Source organism: Vipera ursinii (genome assembly GCF_947247035.1).
Source record: "Vipera ursinii genome assembly, chromosome: 2".
Lineage (NCBI taxonomy): Eukaryota > Metazoa > Chordata > Lepidosauria > Squamata > Viperidae > Vipera > Vipera ursinii.
Genome location: NC_139513.1, coordinates 245,352,912 through 245,365,515, shown reverse-complemented (window position 1 = coordinate 245,365,515; position 12,604 = coordinate 245,352,912). Strand labels below are relative to the sequence as shown.

General features: G+C 37.4%; 1 protein-coding gene across 1 annotated transcript in view; it reads left to right on the top strand.

Annotated features, from left to right (window-relative positions):
* The window catches only part of KCNN2 (potassium calcium-activated channel subfamily N member 2), a gene marked incomplete at its 5' end in the record, with an annotated part of 96,202 nt that overhangs the window by 58,785 nt on the left and 24,813 nt on the right, over nucleotides 1-12,604 (top strand). The window contains one exon of the mRNA XM_083351002.1: nucleotides 12,116-12,257. Within this exon, the coding sequence (XP_083207128.1) occupies nucleotides 12,116-12,257 (142 nt within the window). The remainder of the gene's footprint in view (nucleotides 1-12,115; nucleotides 12,258-12,604) is intronic.

Here is a 12,604-nt window from a genome sequence, read left to right as displayed (position 1 = left end):
ACCTGCCACACAGAGAATCAATTTCATGCAACTGTGCCATGATACAAAATCAGCAGGACACTTTGGCTTTGTAAAAACCTTACACTTAACTAAAAGGCAATTTTGGTGGCCATCTATGAAAAAGGACATTGAAAGCTATGTGGGTAGCTGTCAAATTTGCGCGATGGCCAAAAGACTGCAAGGGAAACCGCCAGGCCTGTTACAACCGGTGGCAAACCCCTCAGCCCCATGGAAAGAAATAGCCATGGATTTTATCGTAGAACTGCCAGAAAGTAATGGAAACACCGTAGTCTGGACTGTCACAGATCTGTTCTCTAAGCAAGTACACTTCATACCTTGCCAAAAAATCCCGACTGCAAAAGCATTAGCAAAACTTTTTGTACAGCATATTTACAGATTGCACGGGGTACCACAACGCATCATATCTGACAGAGGGGTGCAATTTACATCGGCATTTTGGAAAGAATTTTTATCCCTCTTAGGAACCACCCAAGGACTGTCATCTAGTCACCATCCTCAGACAGACGGAGCTTCTGAAAGACTTAATAATATACTTGAACAATATCTGAGATGCTATATTAATTTTCAGCAGTCCGACTGGACGGACCTACTGCCTTTTGCAGAAGTAGCATATAATAATGCAGTCCACTCAAGCACAGGTTACACTCCTTTTCAAGTAGCTACAGGCCAGAGTTTCAACCCAATACCAGAACTAACCCCAAAAGAACCGGTTATCCCTGATCTGAAGGAATGGATTGCTCAATTACAAAATACATGGCCAATCGTTAGGAAAGCGTTGGAAGATGCCAGAAAAGCATACAAGACACAGGCAGACAAAAAAAGAACCGATCCCACACCATTTAGGGTAGGAGAGATGGTATATTTATCCACAAAATACCTGAAATCACTCCAACCCTGTAAAAAACTAGGACCAAAATATATTGGACCCTTTCCAATTAAAAGAATCATAAACCCAGTAACAGTTGAATTAGAACTACCCAAAAATCTTAGACGAATACACCCAATCTTCCACTGCAGTCTATTAAAGAGAGAACAACAATCTCCACTACGAGAAAAAATCCCACCACCACCACCCCCCATCATGGTGGAAGGAGAACAACATTTTGAAGTGAAAGAAATCTTAGATTCCAGAAAACACCATGGAACGATACAATATTTAGTGGCATGGAAACACCTCCCCTCCTCAGAAAACGAGTGGGTTAACAAACTCCATGTTAAAGCACCTAAATTGCTTAAGAGGTTTCATACAGAATATCCAAACAAACCAGGCTAACATTTATATGGTTTCTTTCCCCACAGATGGACTCATCTTTTTTCTGAAAGGAGAGCCGAAGGTCAAAATCCATTTATATCACATTTCATAATTGTATAGGTAGAACAACGTGATATACTGGGGATTCTGCCATCTCTCCGAGGGGGGGGGAGAGGATGGTTACTAAAGCGATTTTCAAACAACAGGGGATGTTTTAATGGGGGAAGGGAGGGGGACAGACAGATCTGGTTTGTGTCTTCATTTACAACTGAAAAAGGGAAGCAATAACCATAAAACCAAGGAGAGTTCCCTTTCCCATGGAAGGACCTGACACCTAGCAACTGACGACAGCCTGACCAAATGGATGAGGGGAGGGACTGGAATGGGAATGGTTTATATAGGATTGAAATGTAACTTTTCTCAGATTCCGTCTTGTATTCCCACAATCGATTCCTTCCTAGTAAACATTTTCCTTTTGGACTAAACTTGCATCCAAGAGTTCTTATTTCCTAAGATGTGGATTGAGGTGGAATAAGCCTAATAAGTACTTAAACACATTTTAATTCTATCTCATGAATATTTTCTATTTCAGATCCTAATAAGTCACTAATTACTAACAAAATGACCTATAATAGTTCTTTAGGAATTCATTTTTTAAAATCTAACTCTAGGTTTCTTTTTTGCCAGTGGGGTTTCAAAACCAAGGGCTTTAAATTGCCAAGTAGATCTTCCTTTGCTCACATGCATATTATTTGCACCAGAGGAGGCCATCCAACTATCAGCGATGTACAAAGGTTGAACCATTTATAGTCATTATATTGTTGCCATGTTAATTCCACTCTCTTTATTTGCTCTGACATCTCTGTCTGCAGTTCAGTCTGGATTCTTCTTCCATCTGGGTTGATCTGTTTTAAGGAGAAAATCTTATCCAGTATTATAGTTAGTAGTTGACTGTCCAGGCTTTCTACAGGTTGTCTTAGTTGGTCTTCGGCGTCCTCTATGTTGGCATCACTATCTTGCCTGTAATGTACTTCTGAAGTTATAGGCTCTTTAGAAAAGGTCAAAAGTTGAGTATTAAGTTTTTCCCTAGTTTGTTGTTGATCTTTAGGATTGTCTGTCATAGTAGTAGTTCCTTGTACTTTAATAATTGTAGGTTTTTTGAGTAAAGTCAGGTTTTGGATAATAGTTTTTTCAGTACTTTGTTGTTGTTGCTTATATTCCTCTGTCTCAATAGTAGTATCTTCCAAGTTTATTATATTCTGAAGTGTAAATTCTTTAGTTGCAGTCTGGGTTTCAGTTTGTAAATTAAAGTTGGCATGTAAATTATTTAATCTGGAGATAGACATCTCAGTGACTCTAGATTGTTTCAAATATAAGATTATAGTCAAGCAAGGTTTATGACTGATCATTCTCCATTTTATTATAATTATAAATAGTCCTTAGTGGAGGCTATTTTTCAAACAAAAATCAGTAAGTGTCCACCTCCACAAGTCTAAGCCAAATTCATCCACAGCTGTTTCAGGTTTTTATCTTAATGCCAAGGTCAGTCCAAAATGTAAGCAAGCTTGTTTGCCAATGGTATTCACTTGCTGTAACAGATCTTTCTTTTTTTCTCCTTTTTTAGATTGATAGGTAGAACATTTCTATTAATATAGGAATTTTGGGCCAAAGGTAGAAAGGTAGTAAGTTCAAGTAATCAGTATCATGTAGTTCAAGGATTTTTCTTTTCTCTCCCAATGTAGACAAAGGCCGCTATTAAGGAGGGTGGGGAAAAAAATCCCTTCCCTCTCTCCTCACAAGGGGAAACAAATTTGGAAAGCTTTGACAGGAAGAATAGACAATTAGAAAAAGAAGAAGGCAATTCTCACCCAGTTTTCAAGTTCTTTCAAGTGCTTTGTTGTGATTTTGGCTTTGACAGGAGATGGCTAAACAATGGGCCATGGGAGTAGCCAATCCTTTCTTCTTTGGTTCGGAGAGTATCTCCAAGCCGATGGGAGGGCCACCACCCTTCTACCGCCAACTGGAGAGACCTCTCCCCTACTCATCACCCCTCCAGGGCAACTTTCAACCCCTTTACATGGCCCCCCGATGAAGAAATCCAGATGATGCGAGGAACGATTCTCTTGCACGTCTGGCTGCGCCGGGATCCAGAACCGGAAGCCTGGTGGTTGCTCTTTTTCTGACATGGATGGTTGTAAATATATTTGTGAGTGAGTGAGTGAAGAAATCTCTCTGGGGCTGTAAGCTTTGGCGGCCTTTTGAGGGAAAGCATGAGCTGTGCTGAGCTTTGGGGAAGTGTGGGTGGGAAGAACTTCTGCTTGGCTGCAGTTGTTTTTCTAAGTACAGACAGCCATCTCAGCTTCACTTCCTCATAGGGAGAGGTATGATATTAGGAAAGCAAGGATCTTGACAGACTTGATCATTGGGCGCTATCTAACAAAATGAAATTCAGTGGTGAAAAAAGTAAGGTTCTACATTTAGGCAAGAAAAAACAAATGCACAGGTATAGTAAAGGTGGTACCTTGCTCAATAGTACCAACTGTGAGAGGGCTCTTGGAGTCCTGGTGGACAATTACTTACAGTAAATATGAGCCAGTGATGTGTTGCAGCTGCCAAAAAAGCTACCACTTTATAATGTCTTGGTAAGGCCACACTTGGCATACTGCATCAAGTTTTGGTCACCACAATGTAAAAAAGATGTTGAGATTCTGGAAAGAGTGCAGAGAAGAGCAACAAAGATGATTAGAGGACTGGAGGATAAAACATATAAAGAATGGTTGCTGGAATTGGGTATGTCTAGTTTAATGAAGAGAAGGATGAGGGGTGACATGATAGCAGTGTTCCAATATCTCGGGTTGCCACAAAGAATAGGGAGTCAAGCTTTTCTCCAAATCACCTGAAAGCAGAAGCAACGGATGGCAAGTAACCAAAGAGAAAAGCAACCTAGAACTAAGGAAAAAAATCCTGACATTTAGAACAATTAATCAGTGGAATAACCTGCCTCCAGAAGCTGTGAATGCTCCAACACTGGAATTTTTTAAGAAGAGACTGGACAGCCATTTGTCTGAAATGGTACAGGGTTTCCTGCCTGAGCAAGGGGTTGGACTAGATGACCTACAAGGTCCCTTCCAACTTTATTGTTGTTGTTGTTGTTGTTAATAGATGTAAGCAAAACATAATAAATGACAAAAAAGAATATGTAGGAGATAAATAAAAGGAAAAGAAAAGAAAGTCCAAACTCAAATGCTGAACCAGGATGTTCATTCTCTAAGTGAGCACATGTGATGGTGGGTGGAATCTCAATATAGAAAAATGAGCTTGTTGTATTCTTCATTTACAAACATCTAGAAAACCCATTGCTCCCAAAATTCCACATTTGTTGACTTTTCACAGATGGAAACCACCTGGATGATAATAGAAATATAGTTAATGAATTATTCCCCCCCGGAAGCCAAAACAACCATGTACAGAAAATGGAGGAGAAAAAGCTGGGCAAGGTACTGTGGAAAATGAGGATAGTGCTTGGTTTTGAGCAAGGTTTGCTCTTTGTCCTTGTGGGTCATCAATGTTTGAAGACAAAGCAGTAAACATAACGATATATCTTTTTATCAGAGAGAGGGAATAGAGCAGGAGAAAGTTTCACAATATGTGTGAGAGAGTTAGGTAACTGTTTAGTTGAAAACATTTCTGTCAGAAAGATCCAACAATGTCTTTGTGTTCTGTTCCTTCAAATCAATGCAATGTTCTTCATTAAGGCAAACCTATAATATTGGACAATTCATCAGAGGTAAGCTATATCAAAAGGTTAAAATTGTGTTAATGTTCTTTCTGTTTTAAGAAAAAAGGGTAAAAATTAACCTGCTGCTAGGACTGGGACCAAGTACATTGTCTGATAGAGATGCATAAACACGTCAATTTCAGTTTCTATCAGCGTTTTATTTTTCCATATATTTAGAATTTTCCAGTCTGGCCTGTTTCTAATTTACTTTTGGTTTTGAAATTTGCATCAGAGTTGCATTGTTTTTAGCCACCAAAACAGCTGACATTATTTGGAAACAAAACCTATTCTTTCCTTTAAAAGGTAAAGGTAAAGGTTCCCCCACACATGCGTGCTAGTCGTTTCCGATTCTAGGGGCCGGTGCTCATCTCCGTTTCAAAGCCGAAGAGCCAGCGCTTGTCCGAGGACATCTCCGTGGTCATGTGGCCGGCATGACTAGACGCCAAAGGTGCACAGAGCGCTGTTATCTTCCCACCGTAGTGGTCCCTATTTTTCTACTTGCATTTTTACGTGCTTTCGAACTGCTAGGTTGGCAGAAGCTGGGACAAGTAACAGGTGCTCACTCTGCTACGCGGCACTCGGGATTTGACCCGACAAACTGCCAACCTTCTGATTGACAAGCTCAGCGTCCTAACCCACTGAGCCACCACGTCCCTCCATTCTTTCCTTTACCTTACTATAAAACTGAATGCATTTATCTATTTCCTTTAAATAAAATTTTCATTTTGGTTTACGCTGGAGCAAAAGTAAGCTTAGGTAGTTTTGCTTATATGTTTACTTGATTACATTTTTTGTAATCAATTAACCTATTACAACACACTGTTATTTTCATGAAGATGAATATTCACAGGAAATCAACAAATACATTTCAGGAAAATAAACATATTGGAGGGGTAGTGACTTTGGATCACTAATACAGGATTTGAACATGACTTGGTGGATTGGTTTGAGGTAAAATGGAATGGAAAAGCTACTATTTTAAAAAATATAAAATATCAGACTATTTTATAAAGTTGAAAACTACCTTAGCTTAAAGCAGCTATCTGACCAAAGATTTATCTATCTCTAATGATGACTAAACAAAACTCTGGACACAAATAAGCACACAATTGTAGCTATTTTTTTAAAAAAAAAATAGAATGGTAATGTATTCCATACTGTGTCAAAACTTTTTTTAAAGGCTAGTTTATTTTAAAATTATTCATAAGCAGTCATTTTCTATTCTGTTTCTAACATTATGCAGCCTCAGAAAAAGAACTATTGGTTGGAAATAGTGTTCTCAACTGCCAGAAGTTCTATTCTTATTATTCTTTAAATCCAATTAAAAATAAGATAAATTATGGGCTGTTTTATTAAAAGGTAAAGTTAATTTAGGCAATGTAACTATTCTATCTTAATTTATTTTCTCTGAAGTCACACACTAATACAGTAGTTTTTAAGATAATTGCTATAAACTGAAAATATAGTAATGCATTCACTATCCAAATGTTCAAGCATTATGTTATTAGCTTTCAGAAACATTATTCATTATATATTTTATTTTTTCAAATAGATGAAACATTTTACTGCTTCCTATTTGAGTTGTCCTTTAACTTTTATGATATATGTTGAAAATATCAGCCTTTATATTTTCAAGTATGATATACATTGTTTTCAAGAATTTTGCTCACATGTAAATGAGATCTGTAACATTTAATTACATTTGGCTAATTCCTGATCACTTTTATGTCTTCCTTCTGTTGAAATTATTTAGAGCCAAGGGCTATTTTTCATTTTGCCTTATTTCAAGGCTGAATAAAGAAAGAAAACAGAACAGATTTTACAACACTATTTAAAACATGTTTTCCAAATCAATATACCATTTTTGCAATTGACATTAACATTTATTCATATATTTATGTTCCCACTTCTCCAAAACATGGAATGGTTTACAAGTAATTTAGCCTAATATATTTTTTTGCATATAGTTTTCTTTAATATACTCATTTTTATGTTTTGTTTTGGAAGGATTGTGCTATAAAGTTTAAGAATTGGGAAAATTATGGCTTTCTAAATCACAGAGAATTATTAATATTAAAAAGTGAACCAAATTTGAATTTTAAAAATGAATAAAAGTCTTATTTTTCCTGTTATATATCTGAGCTTTATAGTATGGAGCAATTATAAATATTTGTGTACAGTTCAGTAGACTGATACATATATACACATTTCCGCATTGTGTTTCTAAATCTCAGTAGAAGACATAACAGCCTATCTCAAATCTTTCATAATGTTATGCTAATTATTGCTGATTTAGTTTAGGTAGCTTATTTCATCAGTACATAAATTAACAGAAATGAACAGTGATAGGTTTCCATTGAAAGATCCTCCAAAATGACATCTAAAATGTGGCAGGTGATGAGATACTCTTTCTAGTATCAAGAAAGAGATCGTGGGCATAACTTCTGATACTACTTTATTATATTTTGATATTTTGCTACATTAAAATAGTGTATAGTGTGTATAACAAATGTCTGAAACTTACTGGGATAAGCTGAGTTGCATTCAAATTCTGTAAGGTAATGTTTCTGATTTTCCCCTTTATGTCAACCATTATATCATCATTATGTGATATAAACATTACATTTTATGAAACAAATGTATACAAATGAAACACTGATAAGGAAAATAGCCTATGGGAGCATCATGACATGCTTGATTTGCCAGATGGTACTTTCAAATATATTTTAAAACTGATAGGAGGGCTAGTTATATTATGCAAAGACCTAACTCTCTGGAAAAGGTTCTAATGCTGGGAAAAGTGGCAGAAAAATAAAAAAGACGATAACAATAGTAAGGTGGATGCACTCAGTTATAGAACTGACGAGTACACCTTGGGAGAGCTAAAAAATCTGATTAGGGACAGATTGTCACAGAAAAAATCTATATATGTGGTAGCTAAGAGTTGACAATGATTTGATGGCATATAAAAGTAAGATTCTACATTTAGGCAAGAAAAACCAAATGCACAGATGTAGTATAGATGGTACCTTGCTCAATAGTAGCAATTGTGAGAGGGATCTTGGAGTCCTAGTGGACAATCACTTAAATATGAGCCAGCAGTGTGCTGCAGCTGCCAAAAAAGCCAACACAGTGCCAGGCTGCATTAACAGAAGGATAGAATCAAGATCACGTGAAGTGTTAATACCACTTTACAATGCCTTGGTCAGGCCACACTTGGAATACTGCATCCAGTTTTGGTCACCACGATGTAAAAAAGATGTTGAGACTCTGGAAAGAGTACAGAGAAGAGCAACAAAGAAGATTAGGGGATTGGAGGCTAAATCATATAAGGAACGGTTGCTGGAATTGGGTATGTCTAAGACACGGCTCAGCAACCCGCAGCTCTGGAGCTGCATGCGGCTCTTTCAGCCTTCTCCTGCGGCTCCCAGTTTGCAGAGAGAGAGAGACAGAGACAGAGAGAGGCACTTGCGCTTCCCTTCTTTCTTTCTCTCTCTTTCTCTCCCCCCCCCTCTCTCTCTCTCTCTCTCTCTCTCTCGTGTGTGTGTGTGTGTGTGTGTGTGTGTGTGTGTAACTCACGCTGTCCTTCGAGAAGCTGACAAGCTTATTGGGCAGGGCTCCTGCCTTTGCTGCGTCTCCACAGGAAGCAGGAAGCAGCAAGAGAGCCACCCCAATAACAATGTGTGTCAGCTTGACCAAGAACAGCGTGAAGCCAGCTTGCCAGGTGAGCAGAGAGGGAGGGAGAGAAAGGGAGGGAGGGAGAGAAAGGGAGGGAGGGAGGGAGAGAGAACTCATGCACAGCAGCCTCTATTTCTTTTTAATTAAACTCTTCAATCAAGTTTCTCCCCCCCTTGCGGTTCCCAGTGTTCTTTTTTCTCTGGGAAAGAGGACCAAGTGGCTCTTTGAGTGTTTAAGGTTGCTGGCCCCTGGTCTAAGAGAAGGATGAGGGGTGACATGATAGCAGTGTTCCAATATCTCAGGGGTTGCCACAAAGAAGAGGAAGTCAAGCTATTCTCCAAAGCACCTGAAGGCAGGACAAGAAGCAATGGATGGAAACTAACCAAAGAGAGAAGCAACCTAGAACTAAGGGGAAATTTCCTGAAGTTAGAACAATTAATCAGTGGAACAACCTGCCTCCAAAAGCTGTGAATGCTCCAACACCAGATGTTTTTAAGAAAAGACTGGACAGCCATTTGCCTGAAATGGTATAGGGTTTCCTGCCTGAGCAAGGGGTTGGACTAGATGACCTACAAGGTTCTTTCCAACTAATTAATTAATGTTGCTATTTTAGGACTCTGTTTAGACATTTTGCTGCACCTGGATTGGAGAAGGCATCACTTATTGGATTTGCCTATAGCTGAATTATGGGCCTTATAAAAGGTTTTATATCTGTTAATTTACATGAGGTGAAGAAATAGTGAAATTGTTTATACCGGTTGGGATGTGACTGGGATGTTGGACTAGATGACCTCCAAGTTCCCTTCCAACATCATCATCATCATCCTCGTTGTTGGTGTTGGTGTTGGTGTTAGACTTCCAGAGAAAAAAGGAGGAACCTGCCCCACTTCACATCAGAGAGAACTGTGTAGAGAGAGTTTCCTCCTTTAAGTTTCTGGGAGTCTACCTCTGTGAAGATCTGACCTGGAAAGTTAACACAACTCAGGTGGCTAGAAAGGCCCAACAGAGGCTTCTCTTTCTTAGGGTCTTGCGGAAGAACAGGGTAGAACAACAGACCCTTTTTTACCGATCTACTATAGAGAGCGTCCTCTCGTATGGTATTGTGGTTTGGTATGCTGGTCTGACAGCTGCGGATAGGAGAGTATTACAGAGGGTAGTGAGCACAGCACAAGAGAGTGGGAGGCCGGTGTGTGGTGTAGTTGGTTCACATAGTGTGGTGGGATGGAGGGTTTGTTGTCACTGTGTGATGGGGGGAGAGAGCACGGGGGGAGGCTCAGCTAATCTCAATGTACACATGTTGTACTTTGACAATAAAGGTTTTTTATTTTATTATTATTATTATTGTTATTATTATTATTGATCATCACATAGCCAGATGTTCAGACTGGATTTGGCATTTTTGTCTACCTATTGAGTCCTTACCAAGGACCTGGGATAGGCAGATGTGGATGTTTGATGGTATTACAGATATTGTCGCAGGATGGAAGCAGTTCCTAGTAAGGCCGCCTTTTGCAATTGACTAATGGCGAATTTGTCAATGCCAATGGTGCTCAAGTGGTACTCCAGTTGTTTTGGGATTGTACCCAAGGCATATTGGTACTACCCTTGCTTGCCTTTGCCACAGTCTTTCTATTTCTATTTGTAGGTCTTTGTATTTTGTTATCTTCTCCAGTTTTTTCTCGTCTATTCTGCTGTCTCCAGGCACTGCCACGTCCAGATTTTTTTGTCTTTCTTATCGACAATTGTTAAGTGTGGGGTGTTATGTTACAGGTGCTTGCTTGTCTGTTTGAATTCTGAAGTCCCAGAGCAGTTTAATTTTATCATTTTCTATGACTTTCTCTATTTTAGGATCCCATCAGTTCTTGCTTACAGGCAAATGATATATCTTGGATATCTCACCAATGCACAATTGTTGCTACTTTGTCATGTTGCTGCTTGTAGTCAGTCTGTGCGATCTTCTTGCAGCAGCTTACCAAGTGGTCCACTATTTCTTCATCTTCTTTGCATACTGTCTGTTGCTGTCTTCTCAATTTTGACTTTGTATGCATCATCATCATCATTATTATTATTATTATTATTATTATTATTATTATTATTATTATTATTATTATTTTGAATGACATTATAACTTGAAATCTCTTAAGAATCAAGGAACATATTGATCTTGCAATATTTGGGCCATATTTAATTTTTTTAAATTAACTTCTATTTTGACTCTTCCATAATTGTCATTTGCAGTATCTTCAGGGACACTTCCTTCACTACATTCTCTCAGATTCCCTATATTCTTTCACTAGATTTTGTCAAATATAACATTGGATCAATCTTACATTTTTATGAAGATCGGCTACTATGAAACTCTGTCTTGTCTTTTTGTTGTAACTGCCAGGCAGTAATTGTTATGATAAACATTGTGATAAACCTGCTATATTTAAGTTGCACATGGGGAAGCTATTGCTACACAAGTAGAAGCCAGGTTGTATACAATAATATCATGATTGGATCAATATATCTGTTGCAGTAATCCTTAGATCATGTTTTCCCCATGATATCAGAAATTCCACTTGCAAGTCTGAATTTGGAGCTGTTTATTATATAAATGTAATGTTTTACTTAATTCATAATGAATTATTTCTTGCATTGTTTTGCGTTGTAACTGAAAACTAAAATTTTATCAGGCCATAAAGTACTGTGGTATTAAATAGGGGCACACATGGAAAACTCATCTGAAGAATACTGTACTAGTTCTTTTTTCAAGCAATGTTCAATGGTGATTTCAATGATTCTGCTTTAAAATGGGATATGATATCAATCAAAATTTTATTATGGTAATAGACCAGCACAGTGATATGATGTTTTCTTTTTAGATGAGTATATGTGTACCTATATTATATATATCTATGTGTTTACTTGTATCATATGAGTTGGATATCTTAACACAAATAAATGCTATGTGGAGTTAGATGTTCTTCATTATCTGTTCTAGTCCATCTGCATTTGCAAGGCTACCAAAAGGACATGTTTAATAATTAATATTAATTTGCTACTTTTTTGACTGATTGCTACTTTACAAAACATATTTGTAAATAAGTCAACAAATCAATTGAAATCACACTTTATGATTTCAGTTGTTAAAAATCTTTTATTTTTTTCCTCTTTTAACAAGAGATCTTCATAGTCAAAACTGATGACAACAATACCATGTACAGTATATTTGGCATATAGAGCACGAAGGACTAGGTTACAACTCAGTGTATTTATTTGTTTGTGAGTCATGCCACAAAGTATATAATTTGTTTTTGTTTCACATAACAATAATACCTTTGATTCAGAATCCCAAAGTACTACTAGAGAAACTGTAGTAAAAACCATGTTTCTTAATTTAGGTATCACGATCAACAAGATGTTACTAGCAACTTCCTTGGAGCAATGTGGTTGATTTCAATAACTTTTCTCTCCATTGGATATGGAGATATGGTACCTAATACTTACTGTGGGAAAGGAGTTTGCTTGCTTACTGGAATAATGGTGAGTGATTACAGCTTTAATTTCTATATGCCTTCTGAGTTTGAATCATTTTTCAGACTGTCTGCAATGACTTTAAAACAGAAATTATCAAGACAAAACTGGTTATGAAGCTTTTGGTTGATTCTAAAAGAGGAAAAGTTATTTGCTATTATGTAACCTAAACTGATATACTAGTTTTGATTACTTTTCAGTTGCTAGGTATAAGGTTGCAATAAAATATACAACATTTTATATATCATACAATATATAAACTATGCTACATCAAGCAATTAATTCTGTTTGAATTTTATTCTAAGCCACAGGCTTATTTTGCTCCTTTCTTGTTTTCCTCTTACATAAATCTCTTG